This window comes from Ceratosolen solmsi, unplaced genomic scaffold (assembly GCF_000503995.2).
Source record: "Ceratosolen solmsi marchali unplaced genomic scaffold, CerSol_1.0 scaffold35, whole genome shotgun sequence".
Classification (NCBI taxonomy): domain Eukaryota; kingdom Metazoa; phylum Arthropoda; class Insecta; order Hymenoptera; family Agaonidae; genus Ceratosolen; species Ceratosolen solmsi.
In genome coordinates this window covers 2,172,742-2,198,962 of record NW_011948423.1, presented here as the reverse complement: position 1 = coordinate 2,198,962, position 26,221 = coordinate 2,172,742, and the positions used below count along the sequence as shown (strand labels likewise).

Here is a 26,221-nt window from a genome sequence, read left to right as displayed (position 1 = left end):
ACGCTAAATCACTGCTGATACTATACGTTCAGTTCTTCTATACATGTTCATATATACGTGTTTTATCTTTGGTCTCTCCGTCTCTCTCTCTCTCTCTCTCTCTCTCTCTCTCTACACTCTCATTCCATACTTATATATTATTCATCTATCTCTGCTTTTTTCCCCTTAAATTCTACTCTCTCTTGAAGCTAATTGAGAAGGCTTTTCATTAATTTTCTAAATGCTCGAGTTAACTGGCCATCGTTAGCTATTTCATTCATTCTCTCGCTCCATCTAAATTTACGAAAATAAGGGTGAGAGCAGTCGATACATTTTTATGACCAAGTATCGGCTTTGTTTTTATACCATTCAATTATTTTTAACGAAAACACATCATTTTTTATTCATTTTCGAAATTACTTACTTTTGAGCAAGAGCTCTTACACTTTTATTTAATGTGAAAGACGAACAATAATTTACTTATTAAAATAATTGAACTTGGAAATTTATATCAGAATTTGTTTATTTATTTATTTATTTTTTAAAGCAGACTAATTGAGAATACTTAAAAGATACAATTAATTAACTTTCATTGTAATATCTCTAATAAAGTGGATATGTTTTATTGAAATGAATAATATATATGCAATTGGTAATAATTATCGTCTAAAGAAATAATTTGCATATTCAGTAATTATCGTCTAATGACATTTCTAAGTGATATTGAAACTAAAGCAATATTGAAATTAAAAGAAAACAATAAATTTTTTTATATAAACAATAGGTTTAAAAATTTTTTACAATGACGATTGTGACAGCCACGTAAAACTGGTTAATTTGAATTTCAATTATAATTCTAAATATAATTATGCAATTTTCTATATTATAAATACAATAGTACATAATAAAGTCAAAAGCAACTCACGAGGCCTTACATAACTTTCAACCATTAACTAAAGTATTTATGTACACAATAAAGAGGAAGCAGCATAAGATATTACGTGATAAATTATTAACCACGAAAATGCCAAGATTAACAATATTAATTTAAAATGTTTTCTAAGAATTTGAATTACAAGTGAGCAACTTAAGTATTGTAATGTTCTAGACTTCGGGAGAGGAAACTTTATTATGTTTTTCATGCTCATGTTTAATACAAGTAAGAAATAACCTTACTGTGCATAGTTTAAAAGCGCCTAATTATTTAAAATATTAATATACGTAATAAAGGGGGCGGGCTTTTATAATTAATTTATTTACACATTATTTTCATTACTTTAATCTTATTAGATTTATAATATTTACTGTAAAATAATTATAAAAAAAGAAGTTTAGAGCAATTATTCATGTTAATTATTTATGTATATACTGTAAATTAGATTACTGTGAACTATTTTATGACGATGAGAATTAAATTATTTAGTTAAGACTTCACTATCATTTCCAGTATTTAATTATTTCCAATGTAATGAAATCCAAAATATTTCTAACAAATTTCGAAATAAGTCCCCGTGCGATATATCTTTTTTTTTTATCCTAATATTATCCAACAGTACATTAGATTTTTCAGCGAGTGAAATAGTTGTATGGAATTGCGTCAACATGATCCCTCAAATTGTATCTTCTTATCCTGTTATTTTTCATAATTTTTCTCATTCAATATATAAAGATAATATCGGTTTTCAAATATTTTATTCGAAAGACAATTTTCTCATTATTTCAACATAAATATTCAAAATTTTGCTAAAGCAAAACAAGCGCGTCAATTGAATTATGGATAATATAGTTATAGAAGCAAATCAAACGTTAATAATATAATTTTTTGATATGTAGTATTGAGTGAGATAGAGAAATATTTTAAATAATGACTTTATAAAATTATTAAATTCTCTTAAATAGTTGTTTCGACAAATATAAAAAATTATTATGATATTGTCGGAGGTGTTGGCAAAGTAAGTAAAGACAAAAAAAAAAAAACAATTCATTAATCATTCTTTTTCTCATTTATATTTTAAACTGTACATTTTTTAAATTAGCTTCCATGTTGCTTCGAATGAACTTCGATAAATGATAATGTCAACATATCAAGCTATTCAGCATTAAGATAGTAGTTTTAATTTTAAATTGACAGTTAAAGCTACATCAGTTAATTATAGTTTTAATATATTTTTTAAGAGAAATGCACACATAACTAAGAACGACGCCAATCTATATGTATTCTATATCAGTCAATGATATCTAATATTTTTCGTTCTCACTCAGTTGTCAGGTTGTTATTGTTATTGTCGTGCCACCATAGCTTTTCTAAATTTCTTTCTCTCGTTCACCCATTCGCTCGTCGCTTTGATCTTTCTGTCTCATAATCGACGAATTTAAATACGCACGTTTGTATAATAGGAGAGAATTTTCATCAAATGCCGATGGATAATGCGCTCGATTTAATTATAATGTAATCCTGATTCGCGACTCCTGCACAGTATATGTGAGATGTAGAGAAAATCGAGCGAACGAAAGGTCGATAATGCTTTTGCGGATATTTCGAGAGCGCAGATATTAGCTCAATTAATATACAATTCATTTCCGGTGATTGATGGGTCTGTTACTTGCCATTCGCCCTTATAATTCAATGAAATTACATCTCGCGGTCGCGATTGTGTGACGGGCAGCTTATGATTTGTTGTGTCTCTTTCCGTCACTATACTGGACATTCTATCTCTTGCTTTGTATATCACCTTGATTTTCCATTTTTGTACGTCGATCGTGCGATATGATGAAGAGAGAGAGAGAGAGAGAGAGAGAGAGAGAGAGAGAGAGAGAGAGAGAGAGATACGCGGAGTTTGTTCCGAAGTGTAATAGAAGGATGTGCGGGAGAAAAAAAGTGACCATATACAGTGGATACCAAATTAAAACTAAAACGACAGCGTTTTCAGTATGTAGTGCGTACCTGTCGATGTAGCGTAATCAATATTTGTGAGATGGCGTCATTGGGTAATTATCGAAGATTGAACGCATTGTTAGCATTTGTAACGACACTTTCTTTTGGAAATTCGTTAATAAATAGTTGATAGATCAATATAGATTGTTATAGTTTCCCGCAATGTAACTCGAAATAAACATTCTATTAAATGGGTTGTAAACAAAGCCATAAAGAAATTTTTTTTCATAATTATTAGTTTTACTGTTAGAAAATAAAATTTTTAAGAAAGACTTTTCTTCAATATGAAACTATGTAACTATTAATGAGTCAGTAGAGTTTATTTTACTAATTTCATTTCTTAATATACAGAAATCTAGTACTTTATTTTTAATATGTGACGTGATATTATTCTTAGTAGAATGAGTTTAGAAAATTAACTTTTGAAATCAACTAGACAAACTTTGATTTAGGTTCATACCTTGATTCAGAAAATATATCCTTGGCATATTTTATATAATAAGTATAAATACAATATATCTTAATTATTTATCATATTTTTATTAGTTAATAATAATCATCCATTTATCAATTAAATACGAAGAATGAATTTTTTAAAAATAAATATTATTAGTGGAATAATTTTTTATATTTTCAAATATAACTGTATATATATATATATATATATATATATATATATATATACTTCTATTGAATAATAATTATTTTTGCTAATTATTCCAACAATATATTCTATTAAAATTTATAAAATCAAAAATTAATTACTCATACAGAATAAAAATCTAAAATTTTGAAATTCATTACAGACATATTTTAATTAACGTTAATTAAGTTATGTAAATCTTTTTAAATTTACATTTGACATTTATATATATATATACACATACATAAAATATAAACATAAAATTGATCCAAAGGTTTGACGTATTTCACTTAATAAAAATCCTATTTTTTCCCATTTTTTTTTCTTTTTTATAAATTCTACGTAAAAAAAAACAGAGTACAAGACTACTTGATTGACTTATAAAAATTTCTAACACTTTATACAGAAATTGGATATCCTGGCTCTGAATCAATATTAAATAAAAATTAAACTTATTATTGATAAATGAATATTCTGTTTCTCGTTATTGATAAATGTAGCCAATATATTATCCAGTATATTAAATTTCAAGATATTAAATTATTTTTAAACAAATGGAATCAGAAATATATTTTACTTTTAACAGTTAAATAGAATTCGACATTGAATAAGATTATACTTAAAACAGTGTATATATTGTAAAGAATCATTATACATGATTTGGATATTGAGTTTAGGCATGTATTGAAATAATTGTAGGCATATGTGGAATAATTAGGCAATTCGAATTATTAGATTTAAAATTTGAATAACTTTATGTTTTTGATTTGGTATTGTAAATATGTATATTGATAAATTGAGAAAAATATGCAAATTCAAATAGCATATGTTTATTAAACATTTCAATCATTTCATTTTGAAGATTATCGTCAATCAAGATTATTATCAATTATTTATCCATGCATAGAAATGATTTTCATTTTGGTATTGATGAATCACAATAGATGTTCACGGTAGTGTTTAGCAATTACTTTTAACAAATATCATAAGGAAAACAAAACATTTTCTCACAACTTTTCTCTATATATGACACGGTTATATATTCAATGACTTTTAATCCTAATATATAAATAACAAATGCTTATATAATGTCATACATATAGCGGTGACAATTAATTTGGCTGTGGCTAACAACCGCATAATGTTAAACTTGGTGTGGCCTCGCAGTTGTCTGATTTTCATTCCCGCTTAAAAGTTGTTGGCGGATTATCGGAAATTTGTCAGTTAAAATCAGAATTCCCAGTGGCTTATTCGCATAAAAAGTTGTAGAAATGAATTTGGCAAGCATGCAAATTTCATGATAATCATACTTTTTTTTTTTATCTTGTTCCTGACTTTGCAATTAAGCGATTTATAAGAATTTTCATGAATTAAAAGGGAAATCAAAAAATAACTTGGTAATAAAGTATGGATTTGGATTATTTCGTAATTCAGAATACTTATCGAGATAATAAAAGTTGTTTTTCATGTAATTGTTTGTATCATTATAGTTTTGATTTCAATATAAGATAAATATTAAGCAATATTAATGTTTCGTAATAAAGATTTGTACGTTTACTTTTATTCATAATAATAGAAAATAAATCAATTTGGTAATAAACGATAAATACAGCTACACGGTCCTAATCCTTGATATTATTCCTAATGAAAAAGTGAGAGACGTCGAGAGGTGAGTTTATTATAATATTTAAAATGTACCAACATTTCATAATCCATATATTTAATTTTGTAATTTCACCATTAATGTTTACCGATTAAATAAATTTCGAATGAAAGATCAATTCGCTCTCGTGTAAAAGTTTTGATGTAATTTTGAATCTACTTCATTGTTTTAGAGTGGCGTGTCTTGGTAACAGGTGTCGATGGATATCAAATGATTTTTAGAAATATTAGGATGGGATGATATTGTTCATGTTGCTTATCTTACTCCTATCTCCGATGGTGTCTCGGTCCAAAGCTGTCACTTTGGAGCCAATGTTGTTTTATTTTCCATTGTGTTTTTCATTCCCCAGGAATCATCGATAAGTGTATCCCCTAACATAATTCCGTATCCTTACGGAATATAGTGAGAATCTACTTTAGTTTTTTTCCTTGGCTATTCAATGGCCATCAGTCAAGTTAGATACATCAATTAAATACATTTTTTTTTCTTCGTTACCGTACATCGAAGGGAAAATACTCGATTTGGTAATCCTCAATTTTGCTCGTCAATCAAATGGAATTTTTGTAATTGAAAATTCGTTATCGATACTACAACATATTTAATACGCTTGTTCATTGAGCCGCGCCATTGAATCAGTTAAGCTATTTATTAATGCATTTACTGCGACATATCGAGAATATCTTTATTCTCATATAATCTCATAGTGTATTTAACGATAAAAGAGACATTAACTCGACATCTTTCTTATTGACAATATTGGATATGACTGTGAGGGGTGACTGGTAAATTATTGATGCCTTAGGTTATTTAGCGTCATATATATAGGATTTGATATACTTGCAATAGCTCCCACCGCAGTCTTCAATCATCCATCAATCGTCAATTTTAGCCACTAGATGTTCTTGGGATTTTCGGAAAGTCTATTATCATTCATCCATACCTTGGCGTTTTAAAGAGCAACGTACAATCTGCTTTAAGCACGAACGTATATCTTTAATTTAGACACAATGTTTATAATCTGCTTTTTCTTATATTTGTAGTTGAGTTTGATTTTTCTATTGGGAAGTTCCGATATTACAGTCATCGGAGACAACCACCTCATCGTATAAATGTTACGTAGCATATTATAAATTCTCTATTTTTAATTGAGTTTCACTTTACGTATACTTGGACTAAAAAATATATATTGACGTTACTTATGTTACTATTTCTAAAAAATAAATTTATGGCTACTAACTACAAATCACTATTTTAGTACGATTTTGTTAAAAAAAAAAATGTATTATTGACTCTTGGAAAATTAATTATGAATAATAATATTATGAAAAATAAGTAATAATATACATTAAAAAATTATGTAAAAAAAAATACATATATATATATATATATATATATATATATATATATATATATTAAACTATTTATAAAAGCATAAATTATAAAATTAATTTTAATATTTCGTATTAAATTTATAATTAAATATGGATAAGGAATAAAATAATTGAAAACGAATAGAAGCAATTACGAATAATATTACCGAATAGGTGAATGGGTGGTAATTTGTAGTGGTGGCAACTGTAACCACATCCCTTCTCTCATTTACAGAAGTTTCTAAATTTGCAAGTACAGAAAGAACATTTAAATTTAGAAGAATCAACTTAAACTCGAGAAATAAGAAACAGACTTGAGGTTCATTAGTGTATAAAAGTTTTAGAAAATCAAGAAGAAGAAGAAGAATAGGAAGAAGAAGAAGAGGAATGATAAATGGGAAAAACGAAATTGAAAATTGGAAATTTCAGCTCAAATATTTATTGGCTAAAATCCTTATATATTGAAACAAAATGTTTCTGAATTTAAATTAATATTTATTTTAAATTCTGTAAAGTAATTCATGTATTAGAGTTTAAATTTGCAATATCATATTCGAATCAACAAATATTTTAAATATTTTTAGGTATAGCGATTTTTTCGTAATAATCATTTCTAAGATTGATGTGCTTTCTTATTATTACAAATTTTATAGACATTTCTTAGAAAAATTCCATCAAAATTCATAGAAAAGGTTAAGTTAATTCGTTTTAATAATTTCATTTTAACATCTTATCAGTTAAAGTAATATTTATAATATTTTAAATATTTTTTTAATAATATTAATGTATGAAATCAATTTATTTCCATTTATTTCAGATTTAAGTTCAAATATTAAATATTTGAATATTGTAAGTATACATTTAAATGTTTAATTAAATTTCCCTTAGCGTGTAAGTTTAAAGAAAATAAAGTTTATAACCTTGTTTATAAATAAATCGAAATAAATGAAATAGAATTTACTTTATAATTAATAAAGTTTTCTGTAACTTGTTATTAACTTGTTGTCGCTATTGTAAATAAGAAAAGAAAAGTAAGCGAAAATGTTTCGAACTATCTTGAACAAAACATGATAATGTTGTATATGAGAAGATGTAACTTCGGAATAAGTGAACAAACATGATTTGAAATAATACATTTTTTCATAAACTTATATCAAATAGTAAAAGTTATAATGAATCAGTTATCTTATTTATTGTTGACGTAACTAATTAACAGATCATGTTCATGAATATACAATATATATTACATTCCACACTCGTTTCATTGCAATATTAATCACTAAAGTTAAAATAATATATGAATATTCTAGCCGTTGTAATATATATCAAATTTATTTACTTAATATTTGTATAACAATAATTGTATATAAAGTAATATGTTTTCAAAATTCAATATTTTTTAAACATATTTTTCGTTTTATAATAATATTATTGCAATTTTAAACTTTCTTTTTAAACTCTGATACTGTAAACATCCTACGTGCATTAAAAGCTTAAAATGGGCATTTATAAACGAAGTCTTTACATGAAAGTTTAATAACTTTAATTATATTGTTTAATAATATTCGATTATAAAAAATCGTATGAAAATTGTTTCCAATTTTCGAATCATACACGCGCACACACGCACGCACGCACGCACAAATTGTTTGGCAGTATATATTTCATTTCAAATATTCGATTGGAGATTGATAATAAACAACATTATGATTGCGAATAGAATTATCATAATATGTGTAATACAAAATCATTTCAATATAGTTTATGCTACTATCATGATAATTCATTCTAGTCAATGGAGATTGTTAAATCTAATTTGACGATTAAAAATTTTAAATGAAATAAGCAATTGCTCGTTAGAAAAATATATAAATTTCGCAAGTCCTTAGTAATAAAGCAAATCGATTAATGTCACGATTAATATTAAAAGCTAAGAGACGTGCAGCTATATTTATTTATTTGATTATGCGTGTGACTGAGTGGATCTTCAAATGCATTTGAATTGTCGCGAATAGTTGAGGATCCAATCCTAAAAACTCTGTTTGCATGTATACATGTACACAAGACGTGCATTAGTGGTAAGACTTGGCATGGAATAGTAAAACTCCACACCTTGAGCTCTTTGAATTACTTTTGTCGATAGAGAACTCAAAAATGGATATTCGTGACGCGGTTCGGTATGCCAAAGTATGATAGGAATGACCTTCCGAGAGCAACTTACTTCGCGCATACCCACATACATTTTTAAAGTTTTTATTCTATTTGTGCATTGAGCAAATAGTCTGTCAATAATTCACGAAAACTGAATAAAACTTGGTTGTGTTAACGAGTGTGTAAAGAATTTATTGTTTAATACTCTTCGGTTGATACGAAATAGATTTAGTTTTATTTTCCAATAAATGATATACAATTATATAATAGGATACGATCTGTATTATTTTTGAATATTTTTGAAAGAATAATTAAGTATTAATAAAAAATTAAGTGTATTGATAAAAAAAACATCTTTAATTTATATCGTGAATTTAAATCAGCAACTAATAATTTTTAAATATTCTGTTCGATATTGTCTGACAGTTGTTTACATTGTGAGTTCTGCAGATTATGTGAGCTTTGTCGCTCTACAGTTGTTTACATTGTGAGTTCTGCAGATTATGTGAGCTTTGTCGCTCTACAGTTGTTTACATTGTGAGTTCTGCAGATTATGTGAGCTTTGTCGCTCTACAGTTGTTTACATTGTGAGTTCTGCTGATTATGTGAGCTTTGTCGCTCTACAGTTGTTTACATTGTGAGTTCTGCTGATTATGTGAGCTTTGTCGCTCTACAGTTGTTTACATTGTGAGTTCTGCTGATTATGTGAGCTTTGTCGCTCTACAGTTGTTTACATTGTGAGTTCTGCTGATTATGTGAGCTTTGTCGCTCTACAGTTGTTTACATTGTGAGTTCTGCTGATTATGTGAGCTTTGTCGCTCTACAGTTGTTTACATTGTGAGTTCTGCTGATTATGTGAGCTTTGTCGCTCTACAGTTGTTTACATTGTGAGTTCTGCTGATTATGTGAGCTTTGTCGCTCTACAGTTGTTTACATTGTGAGTTCTGCTGATTATGTGAGCTTTGTCGCTCTACAGTTGTTTACATTGTGAGTTCTGCTGATTATGTGAGCTTTGTCGCTCTACAGTTGTTTACATTGTGAGTTCTGCTGATTATGTGAGCTTTGTCGCTCTACAGTTGTTTACATTGTGAGTTCTGCTGATTATGTGAGCTTTGTCGCTCTACAGTTGTTTACATTGTGAGTTCTGCTGATTATGTGAGCTTTGTCGCTCTACAGTTGTTTACATTGTGAGTTCTGCTGATTATGTGAGCTTTGTCGCTCTACAGTTGTTTACATTGTGAGTTCTGCTGATTATGTGAGCTTTGTCGCTCTACAGTTGTTTACATTGTGAGTTCTGCTGATTATGTGAGCTTTGTCGCTCTACAGTTCTTTACATTGTGAGTACTGCAGATTTTGTGCTCTTGATGACAGCTAGTGATGTCTGTTTATGTTTTGTGTTTTTCTGGCTATACCTCGGTATTGTTTGCTGAATTTTCCTCGAGTGGCTCCTTATAGGTTATTATTATGTTGTGCTTTGTGCACTGCTGCGAGTGTATGATTTGATTTGCACTTATCTTGCACATGTTATGAGTTGGATGTGATTAGCCTTTGCCTCTGAATTGGCCTTTACTGTGTATGTCTACATCCTTGTTATTTGGCGTTCCATTGGAGAAGCAGCCTTGCCGGCAATTCTCTGATGACAAGAGACTCCCCCCGTACGCCTTGCTGGCGTCTTTCTTCAAGCATTCCCTCGGCCACCGCGTGACCCTTATGAATTTCCTGCTTCTTGGCGTTTCCAATCAGAGTGCCTCTTTTTGGGCGTCTCCAATCGAATTGATCCTTTCATTATCGACGGCTCCAATCAGAGCGCTTCTTACTTGCAGTCCCACCATGAGAGGGGGACTTCTTTGGCACGTTCTCGCTTCACTATCCGAGCCACATGTAGCTGGGGTTAACAACAGCGTAAGTTCGGACGTAAGACGAGGTGGTTTTTGTTTATATTTTTATGACTTGATTATGCCAGAAGTATTATGACTTGTCGTCGATAGATGCTTTGTGGCGAGGCCCTGTCAAATGTCTCGTAGCATTAGTTTTATGACGGCTTTTTGCTGGACACTTGGACCTTTGTTCTCGCCACATGTGTTTATGAATTGTATTTTCTTTATTATATTCCAAGTTTTGCTGAATTGTTTAGATTTAGTTAATTCGAGGCGCGTTTTGAATGTTTATTCCTCGAGTAGTCGAGAGTTCGCTTTTTTACGGAATTCTCGAACAGATATTATTTATAAATATTGAATAAAAATCTACGAGAAAAATTTATTTCTTATTATCTCCTAATGCGATTAAATTAAATACGATTTATTTGCGAAAGTTAGATTTACCATAAACAAATGTTTTAATGAATATAAGGAGTTTCGAATTTAATAAAGTAGCTTGTATATAAAGATGCTCTAGTAGATTTTAAATAATAAAAAATCAAGTTTGTAGCAATGCATAAATTTGAATAAAGTATGATATACATAGAGCACGTAGAGACATGATGATTTCACCTTCATTTTTCTCACGACACCTATTATTTTCTGCATGAAAGAAGAATTTTAAAGTTAGAGTTGCGTTTAACGCACGAAACGCAATCTAATAAGATTCCTTTTTTTTTTTTTTTTTTTTTTTTTTTAATGAATACGTATGTGTCTTAATGTGCGTTTGCGAAATAAATTTTCTTTCTAATTAGTTTGAAATATTTTGCAAAAGAAAAGAAAACGAATAATTGAACATGTTTGTATATCGAATAATGTAAATCGACAAAAGATATTTTAGGATTGAATAAATATTTTAATTTAATGAATTATCATATTGAATTATATTGTATTGATATATGTAAAACAAATATTTTTTATATAAGTATTAATTATTTTTGAGAATAATAATAAAAGAGCAGCGTGTATTTACTTCTGGTTGAGAATTTTCGTTGGTTTCTAAATATAGGCATTTAAGAACTAAACTTTTAAATAAATCTTCATTGGGCAATCGTTGAGGCCAATAAAGATAATTTCTCTGGCACAGAGCAAGTTTGTCCAAGTTTTACTCATACTTAATATTCTTTAACGTGGAGTAACAAAATGAATTTTATGTACAAAACTTTTGACAGGTTAATAATATTATAAAAACTGTAAAACGACGTCGATAGTCATGAAATCCATTTAAACATATAATGAATTAAATCGAACGAATTTTAAAAAAAAGTCATAAAATAATTTGAGCATAGTTGGTCTGTATTATTTTCTTTTGTATGCAAATAATTCAATTATTTCATATTTGTAATATATAATCGGTATTCTAATATTAAAATTACGCGTTAATTAATATTATTTAGTAATTTTATAATCCATGATACGGAAAGAAATAAAAATAGTTGTAGTACGGAAGTGTAATTGACATACTACTAAAAATTAATTAAAATATACATATTATACGTATATGAATAAATAAAGTCATGAAATTGATTTATTTCATTAAAAGTATGTTAAATAATGCAAACATTATTTACAATTTATTATTATTGTATACCAATGAGATAATTAATATTAATTTATCAAAAATCATTATATAAAATAACGAGACAGTATTTCAATATTAATTTGAATAGATATAAATTATATTTATCTTATAATATGCTTAAACACATACATTTTATACTTTATTTCTGAATAAAATATTTTATAAAATAACAAAATACTACTAAAATTGAGTGTAAAATGTTGAGTATAAAATGACCCGACAATTCATGAAAAATCTAGGGGACTCAATAGTATCGATACTTTTTATGTATTTTATGTGATTTTCTTGTGATTGATATGATTATATCGGAAATCAAAATTCGCTTATACCAAAGGTAATCAATGGACAAGAAGATTAAATTAATTAATTATTCATCCGTTGACCATTGGTTTAAAATATGGTATGCCTATTCTTAACTGAAATCTTAGGCTATTTCGCCCTTACCCGAATTGCCATTTTTCTTTTTTCATTAGTCGACTGTTTAGTTATTGCATATAGTATAATTATAATTAATAATATCTTTATTACTTTCTTAGGGAAAGTTTATTATTTTTTTTATACAATTTTCATTTACGTAAAAATTATTTTGGAATTTAAATTGTAAAGATTACTATGTTTTTTTAAATATGAAACTGAATAACAAATAAATAAATAATCATGTTGAGAGATAATTGTAAAAATTTTCCAAGTTAAAAGAAGGATTGATTTCATGGAAATAAATGAGAGAAGTAATTAATGTTCATAACCTGTCAGTGTATTCATTTCACTGGTCGTTTGGAATCCGTAGCTTTTACGAATTGTTATTAGTTATCTCCAAGTGAAATTTTCAAAATGCAATTTCACACTGGAAAATCATGTTTCGGGAGAAACGAATTTGAATAAAAGGATCATTTATTCCATTAAATCATTATGGTAACTATAGTATTATAAACAATAAATTTCTATACATTTCAGTAGTTTTCAAATCTAACATAAAGTAAAAAAAATAAGAGCAAGAATTTATTTATTCCTTATTTAAAACCATTTTTGAGTAAAATTTTATATATAAAAATAATGTAAAATTTTACATATAATGAAAACATTATTATAGCTTGAAACATAAAAGAAACCTGTTATACTTTAACAGAAATAATAAAAATTTCAAAGTAATTAATCTAAATATCTAACTTTAGGTAAAATAAAATTTTAAATAATAATAATTAATTATTATAAAAGAAGCTATAATGTGAAAACATAACGTACGAATATTTCTCTTTATTTTCAGGATTTCTACATTTTTCATCACTTACATACATCTAAAGTAGATTTTATCTATAAAGAAATAAAGTGTAAAATAGATTATCCTTTGACAATTTCAAATCTTTTAAATAAAATGTTGAGTATCTTGATTTTATCATTATACGTATAAATATATGTATATATATATATATATATATATATTTTTTTTTTTTTTAATATAATTGCAATATATTTTTTCGTGCCTTCAATTCCACACATCAACTTTAAGTTTATATCGAATATACAATATTTACTGTTAATAAATGGAAATATTCGTAAATTATGAAATTTTGAAATAATTTTTTTGCTTGTTCAATCACCTAATAGTAAATGATAACTTATGTACTTTTAGAACAAATTTTGAACCATAATGCATTTTCATTTCCGAATTTATCGAAAACTAATTACTTTATTCAAAATTAAATAAAAGCATCTTTATAAATTAAAAATAAAATAAAACGCTATATTGATAATAGTATCGTAAAAAATATATGAAAATAGTAATTTTAAATTTCTTAGAACATAATACGAATGTACATATCAAATATATTATTAAAACAATTTTCTAAGCTTATTGGAATTATATTATTAATTAATAATATATTTATATTTGATATTTATATTTTATTATAAAAATAAGTATAACATGCAAATTAGTTTATTAAATAAATTTTTCTTCAAGTTAAACTTTTAGTAAACAAGATACAAATATTGCATATGTTTATAAGTAATGAATTATAATAAATTTAACATATATATATATATATATATATATATATATACATAAACAAATGAATTAAACATATTAAATTGTTTTTAATTTTACATTCATGGACTAATGTTATATTAATAGACAGTTTATTAAATAAATTTCATAGCGCGTATTTTGAACCAAGAAATTTTTTTTTATCAAGTTATTTTACATTTCAATATAAAAATTTACTTTCGATGTGAATTTACGCTTATGATCAAAATTTTTGTCTTTTATTTGTTCTGTTTCTGGAAATAAATTTATTTAATGTATTTAAATTAACATTTAAAATATCTACATAATTAGTAGTCTCATGTAGTGTATTTTAAAGGCAGATTTTTAAAAATTTAACAAACTTTACGTAATGATTGAATTTTCATAATAAACTGCTATAATTAGTATTTTTCCTACTAATTTTTCCAAAAATAATAATTGTTTTTTTTTTAATGATTAATTTATTTGCAAAAAGTCAGAAATACATTGAAATCTTATGTTTTTTATTTCAAACTTCCTGGTATTTATATAATTGATCGTCATCGAATGAAGTGAACTGTGAAACAATATTGTAATTTAAGAAATATATATCAAATCCAAATATTGATGATTTTATCTTTTTACGCGATTACATTTGCTTAATGTATTAATATAATAATTTCCCGTGAATAATAAAACTATTATAAAAATAAGAAATTCTTACTGTAGAACACGATTTTTATTAATAAATAAATATATTTTTATTTCATTTCAATTCGTATTAAAATACATGTAAAAAATAAGATGATTTATTGAATATACAATAAGTAAAAATAAAAATGGTTCCAAATAATTAATTGTATAAATATACCAAATAATTATATTATAATTTTAAAGTATAAATTTTCTATTTTAAATATTACATTATTTAAACATATTAAAATGCTCTATTCAAGTGATATTATTTTTATTATGCTTATTATTAACGTTTATTTTAATTTTTTATTCAAATAAATTAAAAAGAAGTATAACATTAGATATTTTGGAATCTCAAGACAACGACATTTGTTATCATTCTATCTATTACATTTCAGAATCATATAACATAATTTTACGTTTATTTTTCTTCTATGCAAATTATAATTTTATATAATTTTAACTCCATAAAAATTTAATGGCATTTTTAAAAGTATTTTAACATTTATTATATCTACAATTTACGACTGTTTATGGTAATGACAATTTAGTAGTAAATATAATATTCTAGTGAAAAGTAATCGTTCGGAGCTCCTAATGGAATGTTTATCACATTGGCACGATAAATACGTGAAGAAATAAAAAAAAAAGAAAGTTACTGAGTGCAAATTCATTGACGAAATTAAAATTTATATAAACGATATAAAACAGATGGATTATATTGATTTTCTATTTTGTTTTAATTAGTTATAATAATTTTGTGGTTAAAAGAATAATATATTTATTTTTCTCAGATTCTTCTTTATTATAAAGAGTATATTATCTTCTTGTACATAAAAAATATATTGAAATTAAATTCTGCAAGATAAATAACAATTCATATCCAACTCAAAATAATAATGACTGTCTGTATAATAACAATAATCGAATTTTTTTGCATTATAAAATGTTGTTAATTAATTAAATTTATACTTAAATTATTAATTAAAATTTTCAAAAAAATACGTTCAAAATTGCATTATAAAGAATAAAATTTTCAAAACAAAATTCATGAATGTTATTAATCACTTAAATTTATATTTACATTGTTAATTAAATTTTTAAATAAAATACCATTCAACATTGTCGATGATAATTACGTAATAAATGCTTGGAATTAAAGTTTTTCTAGTATTCCATTACAAGAAATTTTGGTTTTTCTAAATAATGAGAAAGTGCAGAAAAGAAATAAACGGTTTCTAATATTTTATTTTAGCACCTAAACTTCATGCCGCTTTTATTATCATTTTATGAGGAATCGTAAAATAGTAGGCAAATAATGCACTTTGTCTCATTAGTTCAATACTGGTCATATACCTTCATTTTAATCACAATAAGAAAGATTTTTTTCCGTTGGGAATCTATAGTTATAGGTACTCCCCATTAATAATAATAATTCATACTTATATTTTTACCCTTTCTATTTTAATGTAATATAGATTTAATTTAGAAGCGACCATCGTCGAAAAAACATAGTATATTATAGACAAAGTCGGTAATGAGTTTTATATCGAAAACTTTGCACTTGTAGCATAAAAACATAGGATAATGTAGAATATAATCATTGCGCGAAGAATCATTATTTTATTTAAGTTATTATTTCGTATTTTATTACTGAATATTTTATTAGTATTATTATAAGATCTTCTCTCAATAAAGTCTATTCCAAGCTTCTCTATAATACGTATGAAAATGTACGCGTTGTAAAAAGAGATAGGGATAAGAAGTTCATATAGAAATATTAATTATAATATTATTAATATTAATAGAAATATTAAATCCATAATTTAGGGAAAAGTTTGATTTATTTTTTACTAATTTTCTTACTCGTTTACCAGGTCATTTGAACGACTTGTTTTTTTTTTTTATAAACAATACTAGTTTATAAATAATGATATAGTTTAATAAAAAAATATAGGAGCTCATTTTTTAAAAATTGAATATTATTATTAATATATATTATTAAACTAACATTACATTATAATAAATTTAATAGAAAATAAATTATTAGAGAAAAATTATACATTTGCATCGTAAATTTGTTAAAAAGATTTCCAGTATTTTATTTCAAATGAAAAGTATCATTCCATTAATGTTTTTATAGAAAAATACTTTCGTTTATTTAAATCTATAATGACTGACATCATATTTCAAGTAGATTTGGACTTTGATCGATAATTTTCGAGCGAATTCTTCAGTTATATAATTGCTAAAATGATATATGAATATTATCTGTATGAGAACAATAGGTGTAATACTATGTCGCGTGCGTTTATGTATGTGTGATTGATAAATATGTTAATAAAATGAAAAATTATTTAAGCACTATTTATTAGATTTTTTAGAAGCTTACACAAATTTTTACAATTCGAGATATAAAAGGTGAGTTGCGAAAAGCAAGATGTGTGATTTTTATATAAAATATTTTTTCATACACATAATAATGTGAAATAACACAGTAATATCTATGTCGCTTTTAATATATTATATTTGTATGAAGATCTTATAGTTATAGCTTTTGTATGATATACACTGAGTCGATAAAAGAAATATAAAAATGCCTCAGAATGAAAAAACTTGAAATGCTTATGATTCGTTTAGTATTCTATGTGATAATAAAGTGTCGAAGGGTCAGAAAGAGAAGAATGAAAAGCGACGAATAAAGCAAGCAAGCGCGGTCCGGCAAGATAGATAGATAGAGAGAGAGAGAGAGAGGGAGAGAGAATGAATGTTATCCAACAAAAAGTTATTATACAGTAGGGTACTATAATGATCGCAGTTCGAGTTTGACGATGTGACTATTCGGTCTCCTAGTGAGACGACGTCGACAGTGAAAAGGAGTCGTCGCTATACCGGAGGTCAAGAAGGTGGCCGAGAGGAGACGTCCAATCAATAGGACCAGCGAGGCTAATCAAATGCCATTGATATAGACTTTTCGATACTCAGCGTTGATGTTGTAATATGTAATGCAATATAGCATGACGTTAAGGTGAATCAAGGCAGGAATGATGATGATAATATTGAAAACACTTGTACTAATGTGGTAATGTCTGTTCACTAATAATCGCACATTTTAGTATTGCGTGTTAACTCGATGTGTAATAAATACATAATTCTGTATGCCATTTGATAATATATATTTATGGAATTCAATGCAGAGCAATTCGGAGATTATTTCTCATTAAAATATACAAGCCAATAGTAGGGAACTGCATAATTTAAGTATTGAAATAGCAAAATATCCGCATCTTATAATAAAATTCATTTATAAAAAAAATCTGTGGTATTTGTTTCAGGCAAAGTGTAAAGCAGCAGCGTTATTTTGTTAAATAAAATCAATACCAACTTTAGAGATAGTTCAAGAGATATAAAAATTCCTCACATCATTCCTTAATTTTCCTTGTATATAAAATGACCGTTTCACACATAAATATATTTGATTTTAAACGAGGTTAAAAAAAAAAAGACTTTAAAAAAAAGAATATTGTTAAAGTATAAATATAGTTAATTTAGAATTTTTTTTTCGATAAGGTTTTAGTAATTATAAATTATAATATCATTTTATGCTATTCTATCCTTTTAGAATAAACTAAACTTAATAATTGCATTAATAACTGCTTAACACCTTAATAAATGCTTAATAATGCAAGTAAATAATAGAAATCATTATATTAAAATTCTTATTAAGTAATTTAAATATATAGTTAAATATTTATAAATACATTTTCAATTTTTATATAATTGCTGGTTTATAATATTAAAATATTATATATAGAGTGATTTATGTAGCTTATGATTTATTATTTAGCTAAATTTTATTTTCAGCATAATATTATTGATATAAATATTGTTTTTAATATTTTTTAACTGTTTAAATAATAAATAAAGAGTGTAATAAATACTTCGCATGTTTATTCCAGGTATTTATTAACTTTGATCGATCTGCCCCAAGGAGCTTATACATATCGGTTTATTTCGAATACTATTTATTGTTTTATAATTGAAAGTAAGACTTATGATTTTTTATAACAATTACATAGATGGATTTCATATAATTTCATATAAGTGCAACGTGTATATGTATATTAGATATTAAATGTAAATAAATAATCGGGACAATTTAGTTATTAAGTTTTCAAAGCTATTGTTATGATTTTTATTCTTTAGCAATAATAAGATTATTAATATATGCCGATTATATATATTTATCATCACGCAGGATGAGAGAGAAGCATGTATTTAAAAAGCATTTTGGGCTTCCACTATTGAAAAAATTTAAATTATTTATATAAAATCTCAGAATGAACATCACATAGTATAAGGATGGTAAATATCTAAATGCGTCTGACTTGAGTTGAGACATTACTACTTAATAAATATGCCCATATTACTTTACTGTAGCATGTAATTCAAATCCTACACACTCGACACATTATCCTCTAAATGTTAAAAATCCTTTTCAATTTGAAATTAAAATTCGTATTCTTTTACGATATACATTTATTCATCGCTAGAGCCAATTATAAAATAACAAACAACGATATCATTTTTATTTCAAACTGATTTGCTCTACGTTTTTATATGGGTAACAGGAATTCTTAATGTTTCTGCATTTTTAATATTTCTGTTTTGAATAATAAAGTGTAATATTCAGATTCTACATAATAACATTATTTTTAATTATTACAACAAGAGAATGAACATAATATTAAAATTATGATAAATAATAATAAATTTTAAAAACAAATCTCGCATATTTTAAAGCATTGATATTATTAAAAGTTTATTAGCTAATCTAATTAGTCAAAACAATAATTTATGATCTATATATGCAATTATGTTCCTTACAGTACGATTTGAAATATTTATGTTTTTACGTATATAAGAATTTTTTATTTTCTATTATTTAAATTGTTGAACGTTATAGCAATACAATTGGATATAAATTATGTATCATATTATTTTGCGAAATCTAGTAAATTAGAAACTAATTCATAAAGTGTTAAATAAATGAATAGATAAATAAATATATTAATTTATTGAAAAAAAAAACTACATATATCTAATTTAAAAATTTCAATATTATTATTTCATTATTGGTATCTTTTTATCGTATTGTTTACAATTTATGAACTTAATCATATTTACTCTGTGCTTTTAGTCAAGTAATTTTTTTTTTTTAATGTGCATTAAAATTAATCATAAAAAACAAATTTGAAAGAAATTTTTTTTTTTTAATTTTTTTCATAAAATAATATAAAATAATTTTTTTTCAAGCATTATCTGATTTTTTATATTTCCAGATAATTTAATTGAAATTGTAATTCGATAATAATTTATTACTAAAATGAATATAATTAAAAATGTTCACTATTATTGTTTAAAATTCTATGAAATGGAAATAGACCAATAGATAAATACTGAAGTTGCGTAAGTAATTAGTAATTTTTAATTAGCTTTTATTCATAAAAATTACAATATTAATTAATTATGGACTATTTACACATCATATTTTGATAAAACATAATTGATTTTAATACGATATAGGTAATTTGAGTTTAGTATTTTAAATTCATAGTATTTTAAAAACTAATAACGAATATTTGCTAATTAGAATTATTATAATTTAGAACGGGATTGTTAAATAAACATAGAGCATATTTTTTTCATAACAACACATTTCTTATTTGTGACAGATTATTCTTTTATTCAAACTTTTTTGATAAATTATACGTCAGCATGCTAAGAATTAACATAACAACATAAATATTCAATATATACGGCGTCAATAAAAGATATCTTAATCAGTATGTAATACATACTAAATTATTATATTGTAACACGTTTTATCAAATTTGAACCATTTTCTATTGGCTTTATTAATAATATGCAATATTTATTCGTAAATTATAATCTCTAGATAGAATGAAATGTTTAGTTTAAGATTATGATAGAAAATGCAAATAATATTTATGTTATATATATAATAAATCATTTCCTTTGATTTATTCAATCATAATAGCTTTGCCCAAGATATTCTGATTAATTGATAAATTTGGAAATTTCTGCTTATTAGCATCTTCATTTACTTTTATGAATCTAACTTTAAATATAAATATTAGAAATATAAGCATTTTTTAATAGATAAGAATACTTTGAAATTTAATATTAAAAAAAGGACTGCAATATAAATTGCTATTAGTTTATTAAGTATAATTTTTTTTCTGAGAAATAATGTATACGTACAGAGAGTTTTTGATAATTCGTTCTAATTCTACGAAATATATTGGTCATGATAAGCTATTATTAAAATATAAATATAATTTTTGTTTCTAATTTCGTTCATAATGAATAAATTTAATGATACAATTTATATTATTTTACTTTTCTGCTTCAACGGTAGATATTGCTTTCAAAGTAATATCAGATAGTTTTTTCTCATATAAGATGTCAAAGAATTTCAATTTTGAAAAAGTATCAAATAATTTTATAAAACACTTGAAGACAAATGTTGAAGTCATAATTTTTTCACAAACATTCACAAAATAACTTAAAATGAAATGAAAAACGGCATATTGAGAAATTTAATAATAGCGAACAGTAGAGTAACATTACAAGAAAAAAAAAACAACATAATACGTGCATATATGTGTACAGTAATTGAATTTGTTAATTGGATTAGCAATTTTAATTAATCCTAAGAATTTACAATATTGAAGCTCAAAGAAAATTAATTCAGAAATTAATTCAGGCAATAAAAATTAAGATATTATTAATACTAAAAATATTCATAATAAGAAAATTTTAGCTAATGTTCACGTCAGTCAATCATAAATGAACGGCAAATCGATGGTGTCAAATTAATCGTATGCACATTCTATCCTGGAATAATGTTAAATAAATATTTGATTTTAATTTTAATTAAGCAATATTTAATTAATTATGATTCAAAGATTAACATGTCCATTAAATATGCAATATCATGTGAATTATATTCGATTGAAAGCAAATAACCTGGATATCTATGGCTTCTCATTTGAATTGATTTAAATTTATCACCTGTATCTGACGCATTCGATCCAGTCACTAGTGATAAGAGATCCGGATATTTATTATCGAAAAGATGGATCTCTCGTATATGTACTTACGTAGGACGTAACGTCATTCGAACAAAATTTGACATGTCCTTAGCCACTGCTGTACTTGGCAAGACATTCGTGACAATTCTGACAATTCTACGGTGAAACATCAAAATGTTCCAAAAAATTTTTCCATACATCACAGTGCTTTCGATTTTTAAGTGAGTAGAGTAAGAAAGAGATTGTTTCTTTTCATTTTTAAAAGAATTTTCTCTATGCACCATTTTAATCATGATATACATTTATTATGACATTCACATTAACGAGCGAGTCCGAATGAAAGATTTCTCAGCATTAAATAGTTGGGGTGCAGAATAAATGTGAAAATCGAATGTTTCTTATAGCAAGTGAGGCATAGAATTTCTTAGTTTCTTAGCCTTCATTACAAATAGCAGCAAACTCTATATAAATATATTTTACATTTTTTAATTAAAAGAATAAGCGCAGATTAATGAATGATTAAGTAATTTTTCATTGAATCCCATTGGAGTATCGTGAAAGCGTTGCATATAAACGTATTTCTCTATTTATATTCAGAAAAATCTCCCAAGAGTTGCATTATTTGAAAAAAATTTACATTATTTAATTACCTACTATTTTCTAAATTCATTAAATATATTCAGGTTAATGTTTAAAAAGATAATTCAATTATTCGGGTGTAATGAAACTATTTTGAATTGCAAAACGATTTAAAGATTGATTCTTGTCAAATATTTCATAAGAATAGTTCATATGATATTTATGTTAATAATAACAATAAAATAATTGCTATGTTAACGAGAATAGATAAAAAAATTTATAAATATACAAGATAAATTCATTCCATGAAATAAACTCAATTTTCAAATATTTATTAGTATTATATAAGTTAATTAATGTATTAATTACTTATAAATGAAGCGTATTTTCAATATTAAGTATTATTCAACTTGATAATGCGAGTAAAACAATTTCCTTGAAAGTTGATAATAATAAATTAAATAGTAACTATTATTCCAAGATTTAAAGGCACCATTTTGCTTTGTTCACGTCTATAAATAGCAATGCCATGAATTAAGTCTTGAAAGCGACTAAAATTTATTTGCCATTGACAAATAGTAGGAGAGATGAATTACGTCATTTGGTAAAAACTTTTAATACTTTTAATACTGATGAAGGATGCAAGATCGAGAATTTGAGGTGTTAAAATTTTTTAAACGGAGCGAGCTTCTTTTTTTCAATTTAAAGAATTCTTTGAAATATTGTATTAACAAAGTATTATATCATCACAATTATGAAATTTAAACTAATAAGATCTATACAGTTATCTTTTATGACATTACTATGGCTTATTTAAAACAATATAATAAACAGATTATTTATATTAGTAAAATTAAAACTTAACAATTTATTTTTCTTATTGGATGTTTTCCAAAAAAATTCGAATAATATTTGGGAAATTTTTTTAAATAGTATTTTCTTATTTATTTCAGATAATATTGAGTATATATATACATATATATACATATATATATATATATATATATATATATATATATATATAACGAAGAAAAATGTAAACTAAAAGAAAAATAACGTGTTATTAAAAGAAATTATGAAAATAAATTTTCAGTGACATTCTCTTATCTTATACTCTCTCTCTCTCTCTCTCTATCTCTATCTCTCTCTCTATCTCTCTCTCTATCTCTCGCTCTATCTATCTATTTTTCTTTTAATCTCTTTTATTTACGTGTTGAAAAATTACTATAAAAATAGGTAGTTGAAAGAATTTATTGTATAATTTCGTTTAATATACTATATAAATAATTAGTATAGTGAATGCGGTTTTGAAAGCACTTACATTGCAAAATATTTTGATTATTAGTTAAAAATATTGTATCGTCAAGTTTCAAAAGATTCCCTATTTTCTACTTTTTATACATATATAGTAAGAATTTTTTTTAATGCTTTCTTTAGTAAAGTATATAATAACGTAACTTTTATGGATTACAACGAAAAATGTCTTTTGCTTTTATTTTACCTTATGATTATTAAATATCATTGAAAATAAAACGTTCGAGCTATTTACCACATAAAATTAATTTATCATTAGCTCTCGATTTAATTAAATATTAATATTTTCGGGCATTTCTTTAAGCACTCTATAAGCTACTTTAAAATTATATAGATTCTTTTTTCTTAATTTTTTTAATTAATACTATGATTGTTTTTAGTCGTATTATGTACTATAATAGTATCGAATTGACAATTTCAATCTTAAATGCCATAATTTTCTAACGATAACAGTAATAAATTAAAAAAATAAAAAAAAAACTGTTTAAACGGATTTGAGAAACGGATTGACTGTTCATCCCTTTATGCGCAAATCTCATATAAACTTTCTAAGTTCTCGTTGTAAAGACAGTATTCTTGTGCTTTTGGCTCGTGAATTTACGTTCCTCAGAAATGTGCATATATGAAAAGTTCTAGTGATATGCGAGCTCGGGCGTTATAGTAAATTCAGTAGTAATTTCCGAGTTGATTACATACGCTGTACGTATATAAATATTGGCGTTGGTGCGCGCGCGCGCGCGCGCTTTTCAGATACGTGAATATTTTCGTGAAAAGAAAAATTTGGCGCGGGAGCTGTCGTGTGTCGGCTGGGCGACACGAGATGACACGCGTACAATATTTTCGTTCAATAAGCAAAAACTCTCTAGCGATATGATAATCCTCACCTGTCGATGGATATAGCCATGAGCGTGAAGACGCTGGCGCATATTGTGATAACAGCTATGAACTGGCTGATCTTGCAGTAGAGATTGCCGAATGGCCAGTGGCTGTTGAGCATGTAGGTGTAGTTGAATATGACGTTGAGCGTCGAGACCATTGCGTCGGCGATGCTCAGGTTGACGAGGAAATAGTTGGTCACGGTGCGCATACGCTTGTGCGCAAGCACGATCCAGATGACGATGAGGTTGCCGCCGGTTGCTACGGCGATCATGCCGGCGAACAAGACCGTCCAGATGATCTGCCGCCACCAGGGCAGAATGAATTTGTTGGAGTTCTGGTCGTCGGGGTCGAGGAGGCTCGCGTTAGATGTCGCGTTGCCCGCGAGCTCGAGCAGCTGGTCGTAGTACGTCGGCCAGGTCGTCGCGATCAACGTACCCGCGCTACCATTGAGGAGGGTGCCACCCAGGAGGTCATCGCGCGGACGGAGCATCGACTCGAGCACCGGTTCCTCGAAAGTTCCTTGCATCGTAGCAAGGAGCTTCGGAATCCCGAAGGCGCTCTGGCTTCGGTGGCCCCTCCGCTCTTCTTCGCCCCTTGATGCACTGCAACAAAGTCACACACGTGCGAAATGACGATTTTCCTAGTATCATTTTCGAATAAATGGAGCGTGACGGAGAATTTATCTCAGATAGTATAGATGATGTGGCGGATGTGTTTGTGGTATTTGTGGGGACAACGTATTCGAGAAGCTTTCTCCGCTAGAAATTTCATTCCGCTCGACGTTACAAGTACTAATCTACGCGAGAATCCGATAAATACTGACAAATTAGGCGAATCTTCGATAATTTTTTAATATGCCCGAGTGCTATTAGATTCACTTTGAAAAGAAGTTCTGCTGCACAATTTTGTTGCATCGAATGCTTTAATAATGCCGTTACAAAAATCAATTTTCCGACATTTCATCGGAATATAGCAGAAATTTTTTTTAAGAATGAAATAAGTAATGGCATAATATTGGGACATTCATTAGAATTTCAATTATTTCCTTGGATTTCCGTGGATTATGTAATTATAATTTAACTTTATGAATAACGAAAGAAATAGGCATTACGTTTTATTCCTTTTTCTTAAAAGCGATTCAATATTGAAATAACTTCAATCTTAGCTTGCATAGTTAATGAAATATCAATATTTGATTAATTTTTTAATATATATGTCAATATATATGTCAATCAAATCTATATATATATATATATATATATATATATATATATATATACTTTTCATGTTACCACAATATCAAAGTATATTTTCTGTTTTAATGGATTTTATAAAAATTTGCAATAAATATTTTTTTTCCTATATAACAAATGCAAGTGTGCATTAAAATACAT

General features: G+C 26.2%; 1 protein-coding gene across 1 annotated transcript in view; it reads right to left on the bottom strand.

Annotated features, from left to right (window-relative positions):
* LOC105362127 (tachykinin-like peptides receptor 99D) overlaps positions 1-25,424 on the bottom strand; it is a 71,347-nt gene extending 45,923 nt beyond the window's left edge. Inside the window, exon 1 of the mRNA XM_011499478.1 lies at positions 24,833-25,424. Coding sequence (XP_011497780.1) covers positions 24,833-25,353 — 521 coding nt within the window. The 5' untranslated portion in view covers positions 25,354-25,424. The remainder of the gene's footprint in view (positions 1-24,832) is intronic.
* Between the last annotated feature and the right edge of the window lie 797 nt (positions 25,425-26,221).